This window comes from Monodelphis domestica, chromosome 7, assembly GCF_027887165.1.
Source record: "Monodelphis domestica isolate mMonDom1 chromosome 7, mMonDom1.pri, whole genome shotgun sequence".
Lineage (NCBI taxonomy): Eukaryota > Metazoa > Chordata > Mammalia > Didelphimorphia > Didelphidae > Monodelphis > Monodelphis domestica.
In genome coordinates, this window is record NC_077233.1 from 60,953,954 (window position 1) to 60,975,639 (window position 21,686).

The window sequence follows — 21,686 nt, forward strand, 5'->3', positions numbered from 1 at the left end:
ACCCTTAACTTCCACCTTAAAATCAATACTGACTGTTGGGTCCAAGGCAGAAGAGTGGTAAGGGCCAGGCAATAGGGGTTAAGTGACTTGCCTAGGCTCACATAGCTAGGAAGTGTCTGAGGTCAGATTTGAACCCAGGACCTCCTGGCTCTAGGCCTGGCTTTCAGTCCACTGAGCTACCTGGCTACCTCCTCTCTCCAATCTTACCTGTGCCATCTTATTTGAGGTCCATATCCCGAGACCTCCCCGTCTGTCATAGTCTTCTCATGGGTTTCCTTGCTTCTGATGTCTAAAAACTATGAGCTTTCCCTCTTGGGTCCAATAGAAAGTCCTCTCTCATTAAAGGTCTTCCTGACCTGATCTTTTTCTACCTTTCCAGGCTTTATATTTCCCTCTCTAAACTCTTCAATCCAGTTCCTCCAGTTCAACACTCCATCTCCCACATCTCTGTCCATTTGCATGGCTTTCTGCCATGTTCTGGAATGAATATCCTGTTCCCTCACCTCTGACTTTTCATTTCTGGGGCTTCCTTCCAGGCCCAGCTCAAATTTCTTTCTCCAGGAGGCCTCTGCTCATTCTCCTTTTGCTGTTAGTACCTTCCCCCGTCATCCACTTTGTATATCTCAGCTGTATTTCTAGTCATTTATAGGTTTCTTTCCTCTATTAGAATTAAAGCTCCTTGAGGACAGAGACTGTTTTTGCATTCCTCCCACCTTTTTTGTATCCCCAGTTTTTAGCACAGTGCCTTAAAGCTGAAAAAATGCTTATTGAGTGATAACCCTTTAGCTCTAAAAGAAATGACCTTTGCACTTGAAAGATATCTGTTAAATGATTAATAAATTATCCTAGACTCATCTCAAAATGAAATAATGGTAGAGTAGTTCTGGGGCAGCTAGGTGGTTCAGTGAATAGAATGTTGGGCTTAGAGTCAGGAAGACTTCTCTTCCTGAGTTCCATTCTGACCTCAGATGTGTACTAGCAGTGAGACCCTGGACAAGTCACTTTACCTTGTTTGCCTCACTTTCCTTATCTGTAAAATGAGCAGGAGGAGGAAATGACAAATTACTTTAGTAAGAAAACCTCAAGAAAAATCCAGATGGGGTCACAAAATGTCAGACATGACTGAAATGACTGAACAACAAGAACAAAAAATTGGCATGCGGAGTAAAAGAAAGGGATCTAGCAACAAGGAAGGGAATGAGCATCTATTAAGTGTCTACTTGTGTTACCTACTTTATTATCTCATTGGATCCTCATAGCAACCTTGGGATATAGGTGCTATTATTACCCTCGTTTTATAGGTGAGGAAACTCAGGGTGGGTGACTTTCCCAGTCACACAGCTGGAAAGTGTCCAAGGGAGGATTTGAACTCAGGTCTTCCTGATTGTACTCTGTCCAAATAATTTACCTTGACTGTCTCTGGGAAGGACAAGACACATTGGCATGAGTATTGGATCTCAAGTCAGAGGACCAGAGTCCCAGCTTCCCTGTGTGACGTTAGGCAAATTGTCTCACTTCTCTAGACTTAAGTCTCTATCTGTAAGAGGAGTTCCAGTCATTCTGTAGGCTGGACTTTCAGGATTTTCCATCTTTTGTATATTCTCATTTCTGGGCATTTGGGCCAATCTTTGGGGGCCAGTCTGCCTTGCCTGCCCCACACCCCGCCTGTAGGACCAGCAGCATCAGTTATGCCTCCTGAGATAAGCACTTCTACCTGAGTGTGGTGGGGAGGGGTAAAGACACTTTCCTAATGAGGAAATTAGGGAGCCAATTGGCAGCCTCCTCACTGCTCAGTACAGCTGTATTTGCCATCTCCCAGTGAGTCTGTTGAGACAAAGCAGAGAACGGTAAACACCATAAACATTTACCCTCTTGCATATTCAGCAGCAGATGAGGTTAAGGAAACTGCATAGTGAAGTGTGCCCGAGAGAGGAGGAGGAGGAGGACCAGGCCTGCCGGTGCTGGTGCTCTGGAGGGAGACCTACCTTGGTGTTGGCAGCAGCCTGTCCCTCCTCCTCCCCTAGCCAGGGCCTCCTCTGCTCTGTCCCCGTCTCTGCTTCCTCTGGGATCTGCTCACTCAGCTGGGGTCTGCTCCCCAGCCCCAAGGAGGAGCATGGCGGAGCCAGGAGGTGTTGGCTTCAGCTCAGCAGGGATTGGATCTTTGCCCTCCTTTCCAGCTGAGGCTCCCTCTTGCTTAGTGGCTGGTTCAGCACATGCCACTGAGTGTATTGGAGAGGGGATCCTGGGAACTCTGGGGCCATTCCCCCATCCAGACCTTTCCCTCCCCCTAAGGCAGACGAAAAGGTCAGTGGTGGGGGTTGGTGTCCCTTCTGTTGTGGGGGGTTAGAATGGGGTGGGAGGGCTCCCATCAAGCCCAGGCTGGAGCCTTATTCCCAGGAGGCAGAGTCAGGAGATTTTTTAATTTTTTTTGCAGCTGCCTATCTTTCTGATGGGGGAAGTCACAGACTGACTAATCTGTGTCACAGACTGAGCCCCCTGCCTCTCCTCTCTGGCCTTCATCTCCAGCCTTGTTCCAGGCTTCTAACTCTGCTCTCTGAGCCAGGGCTGCTCAGAGCCTCAGCTGGTAGAGAAATGGCCCTGAGGCCCTCTGGGGAGGAGACACAAATAAGTTTTCTGAGAGTAAATTGGTCCCTGCTGCTGCCTGTGGATCTCCCCACCCCTGATTATTCATTAAGTCTTGGCTAATGGGGGCCTTTGCATCCTCATCTGGAATTGGTCAAGGCCACAGCCAGGGATGGGGGGGGGGTTGGTGATGGCCAGAAATAAGCTAGTTTGAGGGGGGCCTCCCTCCCCTGCTCCTCCACCTTGTCACTCTTCACAGTCTCTCCTTTCTGCATTGTCTTTAGCCTCCCATTCACCTGACCACTCATGTTTTGTTCTCTCTCCCACCTCCTACTCTGTCTTCCTCTCTCCTCCCATGGTTACTGCTGGAGAGGGAAACAGGAGAGAACACCAGAATAATAATTATTATCCCTTACATCTGCAGCTTCTGTTATGGTTTTCAAACTGATTCCATATCCATGATCTCATTGTCTCCTCAAAATTCATTAGTGCACAGAAATGTATCCCCATTTTACAGATGAGGAAGCTGATTCTTAGGAATGACAGAGCTGGAATTAGAGCCCAAGGCTCAGCTTGGTTTCCCAGTGCTCTTTCAGATTTGGAAAGGGTGGTAGATGTTCTCTCTGCCTCTCTTCTTCACCTTAAAGAAATTGAGGTCCAGTGAAGAGAAGAAACTTGTTGAGGTTCTTGGGGCTCAGTTAATGGAGAGAGAGGCCAACTCTCCTATCACTCATCTCAGTGTAGTTAGAGGCTTCAGCCTTTTGGCTTCTTGACAGATGGAAGTTGTCCTTCTAAATTGGGGAAGTCCCTGTTTGTCCTTGGCCTCTTAGTTCATTATGAGTCAGTCTGGCATCTGACATCTGTTAAGTGTTGACTGTGTACCAGGCATGGTGATGATGATGATGATGATGATGATGATGATGATGATGATGATGATGATGATGATGAAAATGATAGCTAACTTTTATAGAGTACCTACTATATGCCAGGCCCCTTGAGAAAAAATATTGTTTCATTGGATCCTGGGAGGTAGGAATTGTTATTATCCTCATTTTACAGATAAGGAAACTGAGGCAAACAGAAGTTAAGTGACTTGCTCAAGGTTACACAACTAGTAAGTGTCTAAGGTAAGATTTGAACTTGTTTTTTTCTGAATCTGGGCTCAGCTGCTCTATCTGCTTTTGTCGCCTAATTGCCCCTAATTAAATGTTGGGAATACAAAGATGAAGAAAAAAGGGGGCACTACCTGCTTTCAATGAGTTTACATTCTTTTGGAGGACATAACTTGCACATTAATAAGCATGTATATGTAAAATACCTACAAGGAAATTTTAAGCATTGGAGGCCCTAGCAGCCAAGAAGGGCAAGACTTGGACAGTGGAGATCAGGACAGATTTTCTATAGATGTTGCCTGCACAGTTTTAAAAGAAACAGGAATCCAAGAGGTAAATGGTGAGAGGGGTGGGGAGGAGTGCATTCTACACCTAGAGACAGTGATTGTAAAGGCAGAGAAAGGGATGGAATTTCCTGTATAAGAAAAAGTAAGGAGTATTACACTGTAGACTACAAGAGGGTGAGGAAAGATTGGAAAGGCAAGGGGCCAGATCATGAAGGGCTTTAAAAACCTAACAGAGCAGCTTCTCTTGTACCTTCAGAGTGACCAGTAAGCTCTAGATCATCTGCTATCAACCTCTATCCCAGTGGCTCTCAAACATCTCAGGATCCCTTCATAGTCTTAAAAATTATTATGTACATATTTAAAGACCCCTACCTTCTGTCTTAGAATCAATACTAAGTATTGGTTTCAAGGCAGAAGAGTGGTAAGGGCTGGGCAAGTGGGGTTAAGTGACTTGTCTAGGGTCCCATAGCTAGGTAGTATCTGAGGATTCTTAAAAAAAAAAATTATTGAGTAAATTGTCAAAGATCTTTTAGTTATGTAAGGCATATCTATTGATTTTTACTGCATTAGAAATTAAAATTTTTAGTAAAATAGTTTTGACCTTGAGAATCCCCAGAAAGGATGTCAAGGACCCTTGAGGATTCCTAGGTCATTCTTTGAGAACCACTGCTCTATCCAAATACCTCCAAGGGCATGAAGGTGGTTCTTCAGCTGGAGGGAGGGGGGTGTGGTTGGGATTGGCTCAGACCCTCTGGACTTTGCAGCTGATCTTTTCCCTGCCTTCACACTAGGCCTGTGTCAATAGATCAGAACAGCTCCTTGGGGCACTCCCAAGCCTGAACTTTCACTCCTAGAACAGAATCAAAGCTTTTTAGGCTGGCCTCCAGGATTGAGGATCAGATTAGGGTGGGGCATAAAGTCAAGTCTTGATGTGGGAGTTTTTCTTATGAGCTAAGATCTAACTAAGGATGACTTTTCTGGGTCCATAATCAGTTCTTCAGATGTATCTTGATTTCTTGGCACTTCCCATCTCATTCTAAGAGTATCCTCTGGATGTCAGGAGAGTGCCTTAATGCCCCAGGCCCCTCTACCTGTCAGGTTCTTTTAAGGCCCAGCCTTCTTCTTCCTTCTCCATGAAACCCTTCCTCACCATCCTCACCCTCAGAGGATCCAGATCCCCTTCTGAACGTCCACAATCCTAGCACTAGTACTGTTTCTTGTCTTCATCTTCTCAGTTAGACTGTAAGCTTGCTGAGGGCAGGGACTCTGCCTCTTCTTTTATTCTTCTGTACAGGGAAGCCTGTTGCAGCACCTGCCAAGAAGCAGGTGTCCAATCCCTACTTGTTACTTCTTAGGTATATTTTAAAAATTAAACTGAATTATACTGTTATGACACCCTTTGATGTAATTAGAGGCACCCTGGAGTGTTGCAGAATGCAGGTAGGCAATCCGATGAACCCACCCTTATTTCTTCATTCCTTTTCTCCTCTTTTATTCATTCCTATATCTCTTTTCCTTTGCCTCCTTTTCCCCCTCTCCCTTTTTCTTTTCCCTATTCCCATTTCTTATTTTCTTCCTCTCCCCTCCTCTTCCTTCTTCCTCTCTTTTTCTCTTCATTCCCTCCTTTCCTTTTTTCTTGCCTTTCCCCTCTTTTCCTAAGCTCAGGCTTTTACTACCACTAGTTACTTGCTGCATTACTTTGGTCAAATCATCTTTGTCCTGTGGCTGCCATTTTCTTCCATAAAACAAGAATCTTTGGACTCTGTGGCATCCCATGTTTGGGTCTGTGGAGCTTCTCCTCTTCTTCATTTGCTGTCATTTGACCTGAATTTGGATGGTGTCTTTAGGAGGAGGAGACCCTTTAGTTCTCTCTGGCAGGGGGATGAGCCAGGCTGAGCAGCCCCTCCTCTCAGCCTGAGGGAAGTAGCACTTGACGGCTGGCTGCTGAGGGGCTGAGGGTCACCCTGCTAGGAGCTTAATCACATGTTAAAGAGATGGGAATCACTCTGTAAGGATAACATGAAGGGGGCCTGGTCCCTGCTGAGAGCCTGCTGCAGGCATGCATTATGGGGAGGGAGGGAGGGAGGGAGGGAGAGAGGGAGGGAGGGAGAGAGAGAGAGAGAGAAAGAGAGAGAGAGAGAGAGAGAGAGAGAGAGAGAGAGAGAGAGAGAGAGAGAGAGAGAGAGAGAGAGAGAGAGAGAGAGAGAGGGGAAGAAAAAGACAAAGACAGGTGAAATGATAGAGAAGGGCAGAGAGAAACGGAGAGAGGAGAGAGAGAAAGAAAAAATGAATGGAGAGAGAGGAGAGGGAGAAGATTCTCTATTTCACAGTCCCTTCTTCCTATCTTTTTAATAATATCTTGACCTATTAGTGGTGAATGATTTGAAATAAAATCTTTTCTTAGTGGTTTTTTCTCCCTTCTTTTACGCTTGGCTGGCTTTCTTCTCTGGTCTTCGCCTTCTCAGCTTCTAAATCCCAGCTTCAGATTCCTCATCTGTAAAATGAAAAGGTTGGACTCGATGGTCTCAGAGGTCCCTTTCATCTCTAAATCTGTGATCCTGTGATTCCCTCAGAAGCCTTTTCTGACCCCTCCAGTCCACAGAGATCTCTCCCTCTTCCAGTCTCCTATCCTCTGTCAGCAGGGTTTATTGAGCCCCTACTATGTGTGGGACCCAGGGCTTTTTGCCTTCATAATAAAGGGGGGGGGCGAAGCCCTACTCTTCTGGAGCAAAATCTCTTTGGTTTTTCCCTTCTTTGGCTTCAGGCTCCCTGACTTCCAAATCCTGGCGCCTCTACTTCCTCCCTCGGAGAACTTTTGCTGGGCCCTTAATGATCTCGCCCTCCCCTTCTTCCAAGCTCCTATGGCAATTACTGCTTGTCCCAGTCCAAGAACCCTTGAACTCGGGAGCAGAAAGAGACCCAGGAGATCACTGAGTCAGTTCAACATCCTCATTTGGCAGGAGAGGTTGATGTTCAGAGAGGGAGTGACTTGTCCCGGGTCCCATCTCCTGGAGAGAATTGAATTCTTAATTGGGGGGGGGGGGGAGACTGTGAGGCAGCTTGGTGGAGTGGATAGCACATGGGGCAGGAAATGGGTAAGAACTGAATTTGGATCCTGCCTCCAATCACGTAGCCTCTGTTTGCCTCAGTTTCCTCATTTGTAAAATGGGTGTAATGATAATACTTTTCGGATGGTCCTGAGGATTAAGTGAGATAATATTTGTAAAGTGCATTGTAGACCTGAAAGTGCTTTATGACTTCTAGCTGTCTTGATGGGCGTGAATGGTTGGATTTTGACGCTGGAGATCTAAGTTCATTCCTTGGCCTCCAGCTGCCTTGGTGGAGTGACTTCAGATCCAGTGAGGTCACTCCTCTGTTTTTCCCTTGTAAAATGTAAATTGTGAGCCTCCTATGGGTTGGGTGGGGCTGGAGTGGTTGGGGATGGGTGTGTAGGAGATTGTCCCCTTTGAACTCTGCCTGGTCCTGGGGAGTTTGTAGCTGCAGAAAATAGCCGCTAGCCCCACTGAAATGTCCGGGACACCTGCTAATTTGGGTCTGCCCCACTTGCCTGCTGATAGGCATCCCCCTCCCCTTCTGGAGGCCAGCTTCCCCTGGAAATCCCTCCATCCAGAGATGCATACGCTGCAGCTAGCTCTTCAGGATTCACACCCAGGACCCAGGCACCTGCAGGAAGGCTCAGAGGACTGGAGATGGAGTTAGGAAGCCCAGAGTTCATTTCTTGCCTCTATTCCTACCAGACTGGTAGCATAACTTCTCTGGGAGTCTGATGATGATGGGGTATTATCAGGTAATAATAAATACCATTATTATTATTGTCATCAACAGGATTGTTCATACTCAAGATGAGTCCCCACAAGCATCCCCATACGGGCTGTCTCTAGCTGACTTGACCAGTCTCTTGGACACAAGGGGCTTTCAGGAGGGCTACTCAGCCACTGGCAAGCTGGCCCCTAGTTCTGGTTTTGTTCCTAATTGACCGTGTGACCCTGGACAAATCCTTTCCCCACTCTGTCTTTTCTTCCTTAAAATGAAGGTAAAGCGTGAACAATTTTGAAGGATCCTCCCAGCTGCCACATTCTCTATTCTGAGGTTCCATCTCTCTAGCACTAACATTCTCTCTCCGGTCTAAGGTGCACCCTCCAGCCCTGATATTCCATATTCTGAGGTCTCTCTGATATCTCAGATCCCTCCCAAGTCTAATCTGTATTCTTAGACCCTTTCCAGCTTGAATAATCTTTGAGTAACTGATAGATTTTCTATCTTGGCAGCGTAGAGTGAGAGAACTCTTTTTTAGGCTGGCAGGATAATACCTTCATAATGTGCTGAGCCCTTTGTCCTTTTCTAATGTCTCCTAATCAAAAACAAAAACAAAACAAAAACCCCTTGCCTTGTGTCTTAGAATCAATACTAAGTATTGGTTCTAAGGGAGAAGAGTGGTAAGGGCTAGGCAACCAAAGTTAAGTGACTTGCCCAGGGTCACCCAGCGAGGATGTGTCTGAGGCTGGATTTAAACCCAGGACCTTCCATCTCTTGCCCTGGCTCTCTATCTACTGAGCCACCCAGCTGCCTGTTCTTCTAATATTTTAAAGGAACAGTGTGTAAGACTTGAAAGGCAACTTTAGGATCTTTTGCCCTTGTTAAAAGTTTTTTATTATTGATTCTCTTTTTTTAAAAAATCATCCCCATCACTTACAAAGGACTCCTTCCCCAATCCTTCTTTCTTATACAAAGCAGAGTCTGGCCCAATGGATCACATATCCTTCTATCACCCTTCTGGCCGCATCCGACAGCATCTGCCTCCTTCTGGACCTGTAGTCCCCCCTTTCTGCTGAGAAACATTTCATCTGGGGGGGGATCACTTGGAATAGCGGTTAGCCCCCTCCCTGAATTGTCATCCCTGTGTCTTTAAGAGTTGTTTCCATTCTTTTGACATGTTGTGGTCATTGTGTTCTGCCTGCTTTGTTCTCCAGCATTCTACAGTTTGGGGAAACCGAGGCTGGCAGATAAGACGTGGCACGGGCTCAGTTCTCGAGGTCACTGCAGAGGCTGGGGCTCTGGATCCCCGGCCCTGCTCTTTCCATCGCTTCCCACTGTCTGTCTAACCTACTGCAGGGTCCCTTGGCGTAGGTCCCATAGACCCTGAAACAGTAGGCCTCTGTCTGGTGTGTGAGATGCTGGGGAGGGGGGCTGTTTTTTCTTTCCTAGCCCCCCTCCCCCTCCCTTCTCTGGGGCCCTGGGGACTTGGGCAAGAGGCTGGTGGATCCCAGGTTGCCATGGGAACTGGAGCGCCAGCTAGAGACTGATTTCCAGGTTGGGGGCTGCCTTTGTTACTGCACCCTTATCTCTGCCTTGAGTCCCCACACGCTCTGACTGGGATCTCAGGAATTCATTTTTACCCAGAGCTTGGGAAACAAATGAGTCCACTCTGAGGTTCTGCAGCCCTCCCCACCCAGGATCTGGTCCGGTTCTAGAAAGAGCTCAGAGCCTCACCTGGGAGACTCCCCAGCGGCTGGAAGCCACCACACATCTTCCTGGCTGCCCGTCCAAGGGCCATCCAGTGTGCTGGACGTCAGGTCAAGGAGATCCAGGGTGTCTTCCTGGCTGTGGGATCCTGGACGCGTCCCTGAAGCTCTGTGGACCTGATTTTCCTCACCTATAAAATGAGGAACTTAGACTTGATGACTTCCCAAGATTTCTTTCATCTCTAAATGGGCCATCTTGAGGTCCAGTGGGCTTCCCATGGAGACATCCTGGGATTTCTCTCGTACTAGTTTTAGAGGGTTAAGTTTCTTCAACCTTCTCCCAGCCAGACGCCTTGGGATTGGCTCCCACAGCCCTACCTCCACCCCTCTTTGAATTTGGCCAAATTCTCCCTGGGATCACGGCATTTGGTCTGATCAGGAGGGGAGAGTTTCTCGGGAAAATCCCCGTTTTTAGATGGAACCTGGGTTGTCCATCTGGCTCCCCCCATAGGCAATGGATGACCTTGGCGTACCTCTCCTGCAAAGTTAGGAGGTGCAGCCGAGTCAGGAGCATCTCAGAGCTGGACCAGATGTCATAGGACAGCGAGGTCAGCCCCCGCCTTTGTTGAAGTTCTCAGCACGATGGGAGGATCCTTGTATTTGCATCTTCTGGGCCCTTAGGGGAGTGCTGGGGGATCAGTCGGTCAGCAAGCATTTGGGGTGTGAGGGGCCAGGGACGGATGGGCAAGGCCAGCACTGATGAAGTGATTACTCAGGGCTGGGGATTTCAGCCCTTGTGCCCCCCACCCCACGTGGTGGCCAGGCCTGGAAAGGCAAAGCTAGGAGGGGAAGGAAGGTTGCCCTGCCTGGACCCCCTCCCCAAAAGGGAGGTCTTGGGAGGAACTGGGTGAACCCCAACCCCACGACTGGACGATGGATGAGTGCCCAGGTGACGCCTGAATGAATGAGTTAAACACTGTACCTCCAGGAGCTTGCTGTCATTCTGAGAGGAGAGATTTTAAGCACACGTGCAGAATGTTTTTGCAAAATGAATAATAAAAAGAATAAATACAAAGTAGCTGCAGACAGTAGTTGGGGAAGAAACATAATTTTGTAGACCTTTGGTTTCCTCATATCTCAAATGGGGAAGATAATATTTACATTGTTTCTCTCACAGGATTACTTTGAGAAAGGGAGTTTATAAACTTGGAAGGGTTGTAGAAACGTGAATTATTGTTATTATCTTTATGTCTCCAAATCTGAGAGTTGGAAGAAAGTTGGGCAAGTCACTTAACTAACCAGCCTGCCTCTGCCCTCCAAGAAGGGCCTGTAATTAAAAGGGACAAAGAAATAGGGAGCTAGCTGGCTCAGTGGATTGAGAGCCAGGCCTAGAAATGGGAGGTCTTGGGTTCAAATTTGGTCTCAGACACTTCCTGGCTTATGTGACCCTGGGCAAGTCACTTAACCCCCATTGCCTAAGCCCTTATTGGTCTTCTGCCCTGGAACCAATACTTAGTATACATTCTAAGACAGAAGAAGGTAAAATTAAAAAAAAAGAAAGTGTCTCGGAGGGCTCGTTCTATAACGTGGAACTTTAGTCGAGACTTGAAGGTGTTTAATACATACTTAATAAATTCTATTAGGTTTTTTTGCTGTTTTTTTAAAACTGTGTGCAGTTTAAGTCAGAAGACCAAGATTTTCAATTTCATGTCAAACCGTTGACCCATTGATCTTGTAACTTTTTCAGATAAACTGCGATGATTTGAGTATTTGTGAAGGTGGTTTTTAAATTGATTTGAACCTTCTGTTTTTGCTTCCAAATTTTGCAGTGTCTTTCAAGAATCTGAAGTTATTTCATGATTACCCACACTGGTCTCTTTAGAAAATGCTTTCCTTCTCCCCCCTCCCCCCATTGGATTGTTTCTCTTCAGAATTTCATTCTTGAGAACTTCTCTTTCTTCCTGTGCTGATTTCCCCTGCAAAATGTTAGTTTATGGGGAACTTCCTATCTTTGCTCTCAACCTTTTGAAATCTTCTCCCCAAGGCTGAGGGGCATCCCAGATTATTCTTCACTTTCCTATTCAGTCTGTATCACAGAGCCCAGGATGATGTGCTTGCTCGTAACCCCAGGTTACCATCATATGAGTGACACTTTAAACGCTACAGATGTTTCACTGGAGTCAATGGGTAGATTTCAAAGAGTCCATGCATTTAGATAAGAAAAAAATTACATTTTTATTTTCAGTTTCCTTTGTGTTGTATTTTATGCATTTAGAAACATTCTGAGAAGAGGTTCATAGGCTTCACCAGGCTGCCCCAGGAGGCTGGGACACATGAAAAGCCTAAGAACTCTTGCTCTGCAAGAGGCCAAGCCTGAATCTCCTGGTTGCCGTCCATTTTGTGGAATATACTTAATTCTAGGCAATTTTGTCTGCCTCATAGGAATGTAGGCAAGCTCCTTGAGGGCAGGGATTTTTATCCCGAGTGCTTAACAGTACCATTATCATTTCATTAGAGCATGCTTAGTAAGTTCAGCATCATGATTGATCTACCCTAGCAACCAAATATTGCTCCTTGTTGGTGACAACCAGGCCCATAAAATCAGTTCGCTTTGTTGCTTACCTTTTGAACGATGAAATTATCTTTGCTGATGCAATCTTGGTACAATAGCATATGAAGGAATTGTTATTGTGGCTCTTCCTTGGGGCAGAGGGGGGGGGGGAGGGAGGGAGGGAGAGAGAGGGAGGGAGAGAGAGAGAGAGAGAGAGAGAGAGAGACAGAGAGAGAGACAGAGACAGAGACAGAGACAGAGACAGAGACAGCAAATGTCCAGCTAATGGAAATCCTCCTCTCTACTCTTAGCATACCTTTGTCCCATGTGACCAACTCTGTGCTAGGTTTTTGAGTAATTTCTTGAACTACTCATCTATTAAACCTTTCTGTACAGGTGGTCTGTAGTACACAGTGCTGTTTTTTAGTTTCTGACTCAGTTGATTTTCTGCCCAAGTATTCTCCCCATGCTTCCTCCCTCTGGTTCCTATTCCCCTCCCCCCCCCCAAACATATCTTCTTAAGGTAGGTATTATTCTACCTTATATGTCTCCCTCCCTCCCTCCCTCCTTCCCTCCCTCCCTCCCTCCCTCTCTCCCTTCCTTCCTTCCTTCCTTCCTTCCTTCCTTCCTTCCTTCCTTCCTTCCTTCCTTCCTTCCTTCCTTCCTTCCTTCCTTCCTTCCTTCCTTCCTTCCTTCCTTCCTTCCTTCCTTCCTTCCTTCCTTCCTTCCTTCCTTCCTTCCTTCCTTCCTTCCTTCCTTTTCCTTCCTTTTCCTTCCTTCCTTTTCCTTCCTTCTCATTCCTTCCCTTCCCTTCCTCCCTCTCTTCCTTCCTCCTTCTCCTTCTGTCTTACTATCAGTTCTAAGGCAGAAGAATAGCTAAAGGGCTAGGCAATTGGAGTTAAGTGACTTGCCCAGGGACACACACTAGGATATGTCTGAGGCCAGATTTGAACCCAGGTCTTACTAACTTCAGAACTAGTGCTCTATCTACTGTGCTACCTAGTTGTCCTGTCTAGTTTCTTTTGAATAAAGTATATTCTCTTGTACAGGCTCTGGAGAACCAAATTCTAGTTGTGAGTCCTATCAGTGGCATTAATGGTACCAAATTGGCCTTCTTGCTTTATGATTTCTTATATCTCCCTGGCTCCTACCCACACTTTATGCATTTGTATATAGACATCTGAGGCCATATGCTTACTCTTCGCCTCTTCTTGGAATTTGTTTGCATTGAATTTCTGGTCATGTCTACTGCTGGTTCTCCTATAATGCACTTACTCCCAGCATCTTCTAGTAACACAGGCAGGATTCCCTCTGCCCCCAGGCCTGCCTCCTGCCCCTTTATAGTTTAAGGTTATCTTAAAATAAAGTTTTAATTCCTTCTGTGTTTTACACATTGTCCTTTCCCAGCCTACCTCATTCCATAGAACCCTCCCCTGCAAACTGAGCCAAGAAAACAGCCTCATCTAACAGCACCCCGTCCCAACGGTTCACCTTATTTCTGCTGGGAGAAGGGGAAGATGTGTTTCATCATCTGTTCTCTGGGGCCAGCATTGGCAAATATGGGTAGTCTGACTTTCCTGTTGTTGTCAGCCTCCTAGCCATTGGGTATTCTGTCTTGTTTTCTTCATTCGGTGTCAGTTCATATAAGTCTTCCCATGTTTCTCTGAAGTTCTCCTGTTTATCCTGTCTTATAGTATGGTTATGTGACACCGTATCCCACAATTTATTCAGCTGCTCCCCAGTTATAAGAGATTCTAACTATGAGCACCTCTAGGTCAAGAAGGAGTTTCCTTACTGGGAGCTCCCTTTACCAATGAAATCACAGGTTAAAAGTCTTCCAAAATTATCTTAAATTGATGGCTATGAAATAAAAACCTCAGGGTTGCGTAAACTTGTATTTCTCTATTAATGAATCAGAGCATTTCTTCATTTGCTTTATAATTGTCTTTTCTTTTGGAAAACTATCCTTTGATACAGTATTTGGCACGTAATAGGTGCTTATCCATTAGAGGAATGACGCCTGGACTAATATATATGTGTTGATTACCTATATCTGTTAGATGTCAGCTTTTTTCAGAGATCTTTGATTCGGAGCTTTCCCATTGTCCCTCCTCTCCCCTACGGGGCAGCTTAGCACGTGCTGATTAGATGTCTAAAACCCTGAGCAAACATATTCTTAACCAGCCCGTCCCTGACTGTAGCCCATCGTTTCTGTATTGGAAGCTGCGGTCCACAAACTCAAGTTTTATTCCTTGACCCTCTTCTTGACCAATTATCAGACATCTCTGAAGTCAGGCCCAGTGCTCGGCATTGGAGATATTCTAACAGTGAGAAAAGTACATAGATACACACACAGACACATATGTACACGTGTATCTCTGTTCTTGGTGTTCAGTTGCTTTCAGTCTTGTCTGTCTCTTCAAGATCCCATTTGGGGTTTTCTTGGCAAAGACACTGGAGTGGTTTGTCATGTCCTTCTCCAGCTTGTTTGACAGATGAGGAAACTGAGGAAACAGGGTGAAGTGACTTACCCAGGGTCACACAGCTAGGACGTGTCTGAGGCTGGATTTGAACTCTATCCATTGTGCAACCTAGCTGCCTCCCTACATGTACATCTATACCTACCTCTATATCTGCGTCCAAACATCCATCTGGGTCTGTCTTCATCTGTATCTCTTATTTTGCCCATGCCCATCTCCAGCTCTTCACCTCATGCCTTTGCCTTTCCCTTTTGCTTTTTGTTTGTTGACAGCAGTGATAAAAATGCTACCTGTGCTCCCAAGGCCTTACATTTCTGACCCAGGACTTCCTAGCATCCCACTCGGTCTGCCCTGGGACTTTTACCTCCTGGCTATTTAGTCCTTTATAAAGTTTGCAAACCACTTCCCTCATGGTTAATGTAACACACACGTACATTTTTATATTATATGTATAATACAAATATAGAAATATACATATATTTATAATTTATATATATATAAACCTTTGCCTCTTGTCGTAGTATCAATTCTAAGACAGAAGAGTGTCAAGGGCTAAGCAGTTGGGGTTAAGTGATTTGCTCAGGGTCACACAAGCTAGGAAGGCCAGATTTGCACCCAGGTCTTCCCGACTCCAGGCCTGGTGCTCTATCCACTGGACTACCCAGCTGCCCCCTGTGACAAATATTTTTAGCTGCCCTTTCTATGGTCGTATGACAAATGGATTATATGCTGTGTTTTGGAGGGCAGAGAAAAGATTCAGGTTCATTGAATTTGATCTGAGTCGGCTGATGGGTCATCACATCAACGTTCTCCATTGGGCCTTTCTCTGCGCCTTTGGGGAAACCTTTTCCCTGGCCCAGTTCTGGAGGCCCCTCCATGGTGCTGGGGACACATGCTCCCCCTCTAACGCTCCCCCTTCTCTCCTCTCCATAGCCTTTGCAGATCGATGATGACTTCTGCGGGCAGGACTTTAACCAGCCTCTGGGGGGCACCGTGACCATCGAGGGCACGCCGCTCTTTGTGGACAAGGAAGATGGCATGACCTCGGTGGCTGCCTATGACTACCAGGGCCACACTGTCGTTTTTGCTGGGACCCGGAGTGGCCGGATCAAAAAGGTAATTGATTCTTTGGTCTCGGGGCCAGTGGGAAGGGATGGTATCGGCTCATAATTCTGCTGGTTGGTGACGTCAGGCCCTTGCTGCTGTCTTGGCCTGGTGATGCCTGTTTGAATGATGGAACTGCAGGGGCTGGGCTCTGAAGACCTGCTTAGTTTGTGTGAAAGGGATGCAGAAGGCCTTGGGTTTGGCCGTTGTAGTGGAGAAGGCCTGAGCCCTGGGCTTGGACTCTGTGGGCTCTGCTTTTGGCTGGAATGCTCGTGTGCATTCCATGGAATGCCTTTTGGTTTAGGTTGGGCGTCTGGAAAACGGGTTGAATCTCTCCTTTTCTCCTGACCCCGCCGGGTGGTGGTGAGGGTTCTGGTGAAGTAATAAAGCGAGGAACCGCGACCCTGTGAGGTTTCAGATCCAGCGGACTGTCGGGAAAGTGCCCTGACGCCGTTGTGGGCAGAGCGAGTAGTCATGGTGTCCACGATGCCCAGCCACTAACCAGAGCGTGCTTAGAGCAGGGTGACCAGGAAGGCGAGGCCATCGGAGGAGTTAACCGAAAAGGTCTCCGGCCTGGCCGGGGACGGGGCGCTGGACTTGGCCAAAGTCACTTTATGACTTGGGACGAGCCTCTTCATCGATTTCCTGATCCGTGAAATGGGAGTAATGGCAGCATCTTCCCTGCCCGGGTTTGCATGAGACTCAAATGAGATCATGTGTAAAGTACTCTATAAACCTTCATATACTCCATCAATGCTAGCTATCGCCATTATTATTATTATAATCTCTTCAAGCATAGACAGGGCTGTCATATGGAAGGGATTAGGCTTGTTTTGATTGGCTTCCTAGGGCCCAGCCAAGAACAATGGGCGGAAATAGCAGAGAGAGGGAATTTGGCTTAAAAGAAGGGAAAAACCCACTTTTTAACGATTAGAGCTGTTCCATGGGACTCGGTGGACAGTCCCTGGAGAGAGTGTGATCTCCCGCATTAGAGAGAGGTCGCTTGTTAGTGGAAGTGAGGGACACTCCTGTAGCCTGTAGCAAATGGGCCAGATTGGGGGAGACCAGGATAGAAATTTGGGGGATCCTGACCAATGCCAAGGGGAACCAATGTGAGCATGATTGTCCTCAAACACTGAAAGGCAGCGGGCTGCCTGGTCCTTGGGGTTGCAGAGGGCAGAGAGCTGGTACCACGGGAAAGAGGGTTTTATTCATTCATTCCCCAAAATACTCCTTCCAGGAAGTGGGGAGAGAAGCAGTTCCCCCTCCCCACCGTTGACCCTCTGTGATAGCACAAGCAGTATTCCACATCCATAGCCCCCCACTTCTGTGGCAACAGAAAGGAGGTACATTTTCTCACTTCTGCTCAGAAAAGGGCATCTTAACTCTTTGAGCTTCAAGTATTCTAGAAAGTAGGATCATTGGGTGCTTGGGTTGGGTTCATATCAGAGGAAGCAACCCAGTATTTGATGACTGCTCAGTGGAGACCCTCTGGGATCATAGAATTGAGAGCTGGAGAGTCCCTAAATTTTCCTGGATGAGTAAACTGAGGCACTTCCCCAGTGAAATCACAGAGAGAGGTGCGTTCTTGCCGTTTGTGTAGCCCATTACATTGTAACTTTCATGGGGTCAGATTCTTTCTCTTTTTATCTTAATGGTTTATTCCTTCCCTCTTTCCTCCATGCCAGCCCAGCACTCAGCAGAGCTTTCTGCCCATAGTAGGCATTTAATAGGTGTTTGTTGAGTGGGTGACTGTGTCCAACACTGGACTTTGTACATGATAGGCTTTAATAAATATTTGTCGGATGGGTAAATAAAATGTATGAAGGAATGAATCTTTGTCCATAGGGCTTGGCATAGGGAGGGCCTTAATAAAACATTTGTTGAATAAATGAATGAATTGAATTGAATTGAATGATTTAATGAATGTGTGTACCAGGCACAGGACTTTCACACATAGCAGGTTTTAAAAAGTGTTTGTCGAACGTTGGTGTCGAGCGAAATAGCAAATCTCCCTCTTTCTAAGGATTTTTAAAAGACTGTTGGTAATTATAGGGAAACATGCATCCATACAGAGGGATTTAAAATAACAATCCAAAGGGCAAAGCTAAGCGAGTCTGAAAAGCCCAAGATCAGAGTGGGTACCCCTGGGCTCTTGGAAATGTGAATGGAGCTGGGCCTGCTTTTTCTTCGCTGCTGATCTCTTTCACCAACTCGCCTTTTTTTGGCTCATCTCGAGAGGCGGTCTGGATGAAGCTCTCTTTATTCCAGGTTTTTTCCTTGACTTTTGGCCTTGCCTTGATAAGGGAGTAGACAGACCCTCCCTTATACTTCCCCCCTTTCCCAATTACATAGCTGCCCTTTGGGTCCACAGAGGGATTTCTTTATACCACAGAGGAAATTCTAGGCTGGTTTCTCCATTTACCCTTGCCCTTTATCTCTGCCCCCCCTTCCCTTTAGGGCAAAGGTCAGTTTTTTAGGATCCCATTTTATATTTCCTCTTAATTAGTTTCCATGCCATGGAAAATAAGGGCTGGAAGGGAGTGTAGATTATCGAGTCCAACCTTCCCTTAGTACAGATGAGAAAACGGAGGTCCATAGGGGTGGGTCAAGGAAGTTTCATCCCCTCCCCCTCCTGAGTAGCCTGTCCATCAAACATTCCTGAGATAACACAGTTGTGCCAGTTTTGTGTCCCTCTATGTACTGTGTGTCTATAAAGGTCAAGGTTGGGGACTTCTGAGCGGGAGAATGGAGAGAGAACCAAGAAGAGAACAAGGAAGGAAGAAGTCAGGAACAGAGCAGGCAGTGAGGGGGGAAGGAGGAAAGAGAGTGGCAGGCTAGGCAACATGTGGTCAGGTTACTTAGGAATGATTGTCTACCCTTCCTAATAAACTTTATAAAATATAGATCTGGGTAGGAATATTATTTTAATTCTTACAGGGGAAAAGAGATGGCCTTGGGTTGATTGAGTCCTCTATAAATGATCTATATAGTTATTTGTTGAAAAAATATATATCCGGCTAGTTTTTCCCCAGAACTTCAAACATGCTAAATGATCCCCTTCCTGTTTGACATCTCCCCCCCCCCCTCCCCCCGCCTAGTGCCCCATATGGTAAGGGAACAAGTATTTATAAAGTGCCTATTATGTGCCAGGCATTTGCGAAGTCCTTTACACATATTATCTTACACTTGCTGTATCCACAGCAGCTCATCACTTCCCCTAAAACTCACCCTTCCTCCTAACTTTTCTGTTTTTATCCAAGGCCCACCGTTCTTCCAGTCACCCCGGCTACCACCGTGGAAGCATCCGTGCTTCTTCCCTCTTGTCTCCCATTTCCAGGTTGTTGCTAGGTCTTGTCCATTCTAGCCCCATCACAGCTCTTGAATTGGTTCTTTTCTGACCATTCACACAGGCCACATCTTAGTCAGACCCCCGTGACCTCGAGCTACGGCAGGAATTGCATTGGCCTCCCCTCTGACTGCCTGTCGTTTATGCTCTCTGAGTCTTGGATGTAGCTATAATTTATAGATTATATTATTATATGTCATATCATTATATACAATATATTTATGATTGTATTATATATCATATATTTGTTATTATATATTTGTTATCTAATATATAATTATTATATAGATAGAAAATATATTTATATTTTTTCTCCCATTAGAATGTGTGCATCTGGAGGGCAGGCACAGTGACTTTTGTATGATGCCTGGCACGTAGTGCATCCTTAAGAAATGTTTGTTGCCTGCCTGACTAATTAGCCACTCAGTTTCCAGTGTCTCATGGTTCTAATCCATATAGCTACTTGCTTGGTTTTATAAAAACAGAGCTCAGATCATGCCATGCTCCTTATCACTTCTGGAATAAAATACCATATTTAAAAGCTTTCAAAATATAGCTCCAGCCTCTCTTTACAGACTAGTTGGGTGGATCAGTGGATAGAGCTAGGGTCACATAGCTACTTTACCATTTTCTTTTTCATTTCATTTTACAGATGAGGAAACTGAGGCAACCAGGGTTAAATGACTTAGCTAGGGTCACATAGCTAGGAAGTGTCTGACGCCAGATGACTCTAGGCTTGGTGCTCTATCCTCTGTGACACCAGCTACTTCTTGCTGCCACTGGGTTGAGACTCGGTGCCCTGGCACCTCTCTGAGGCTGAGGATCACCAGAAATAAGGAGCCTTAGAGTCTGTGGTGGGGATGCCTCATCCTCCCCATTAGATTAAATCCTATGAAATGAGGCTGCTTCTTACCCAGACTCTGCCTCTCCCCAGCCTCCAGCTCCATCATGATTGATTGAATGACCTAATCAATAACATCCTGGAATCTCTCACTGGTGGAATGTGTGTTGGGAGTGGGATGGGGAGCGCGGCTCCTCGGTGCCATCCTGAGCCTCCCAGCACTCATATCCACATCTGTTCCCAAAGCATTGCCAGCTCCCACTGCCTTGGGAAGATTTAGCATTTGCTTGGGGCTGAGACAAGAATGGGCTGGCCTCCTCCTCTCTCGGTGGGGGCCATGGTTCCACACCTTGCCTGGAATGAATCCGCCTCCTTAGTTAATATTTACTGGGTTTCCATGGGCTACCCCATCGCTGTGTATTCTCAGTCTCTTCCCTAATCCGTCAGAGAGAGTCCCAGGCTCCCATGGGGAAAGGCAAGAGCCCAAGGAAGAATTGGAGTGTTTATCCTGGTGGTAGACTTGGCAGAGGCTTTATCCTGGGAAGGGGGAAGCACCTTGCTTAGAACTGAATGCTGCTGTGTGGGGAAGGTTTGGGTCCTGGGGTTCACTGCCTTCCTCTTCCCAGCGGGTGTACAACTCAGGCTGTACCCCAAAGCCAGGGCTCAGTGGCAGCTGAGAGGCATCCAGTCTTTGTTCCCAAATATATAGCCAGTGAGCCTTGTTGTCTAGCAAAGACGGAAAAGGAAAACAGGAGGCAATTCAGCAGCCATAGCTAATACCCCTAAATAAGTGTCTGGAAGGAACTGTATTCACTCTTCCAGGGGTTTTACCACATAAATAAGTATTCTCTCTAAAGTGGCCAGAATAACTTTCCTCATTCATTGGGCCTCTTCTCAAAAATCTCACCTGTTTTCAGCCTGGCCTTCAATGCTTTCCTCTTTCTGATAGACTCTTCCTTCTCAGCCTTATCTCAGAGGGCTCCTTTCCCCCCACAGTTTATATTTTAGCCAGATTGGACTCCTCTTCTGCCCCTCATTCACCCTTCACACTCCAGCTGAGGGGAGGGCTTTCCCATTGCCTGTAGCATCCTCTCTTCTCTTGTTGAATTCTTGCCTATCCGCTAAGGATAAAACCTAGCTGGATCATAGGATCATGGATGAAGAGCTGGGAGGGATTGTAGAGGTGCTCTAGTCTGGATATCCATTTTACAAATGAGGAAACTGAGGCATGGGCCAGTTAAGTGACTTTGAGGTCTCAGGCTGTCACTCCCTTTGGAAGATCTACCCTAATCCCTACTATTGGTAAAAATCGTGTTTCTTGATCCCCAGGTAAAGAGAAGTTTGTTTCGTAGCTCTCCAGGGAATTTATAGAAGGAATGATCCCTGAAGGCTAGAATTATTCCTTTATTTTGTCTCTGCATCCCCAGTGCCTGACACATAGTAGGTACTTAATAAACATTTGATTGATTGAGCATGTAATGCTATAAGTTATAGTTATTTGATAGTGACTCATTTCCCCCAGTAGAGTGTAAGCCACCTTTCTTTTCATCCCCAGGGCTTGGTAAATTCTTTGATTTATTTATATAAGCTTTATCTCTTACCAGACATTCCATACAATTCTCTAGGAACGTAGTAGGAAATTAATACATGTTGAGTTGACACAGTGGTCAAGAAGCACCTGAAGCCATCTTCACCACTCATCAGTGGGTGCCTCTATTCTTCCAGCCCAAGATTCCTTTAAGTCCCTCACTTGTGTAAGGGTGACCCTGAGTCACCCTTAATATGGTCTTCATGGAATCTGCACTTAGCTGAGAACAACTTCTCTGAGGGTGAGTTTTATTTTGGTATCTGATCTTTGGCCGGATATTTTGGTGGGAAGTCTTTGGATGAAGAGGA

At 46.2% G+C, this 21,686-nt stretch overlaps 1 protein-coding gene across 1 annotated transcript in view; it reads left to right on the plus strand.

Moving 5' to 3' along the window:
• Nucleotides 1-21,686, plus strand: part of PLXNA1 (plexin A1) — a 260,073-nt gene that overhangs the window by 26,752 nt on the left and 211,635 nt on the right. Inside the window, 1 exon segment of the mRNA XM_056804732.1 lies at nucleotides 15,430-15,612. Within this exon segment, the coding sequence (XP_056660710.1) occupies nucleotides 15,430-15,612 (183 nt within the window).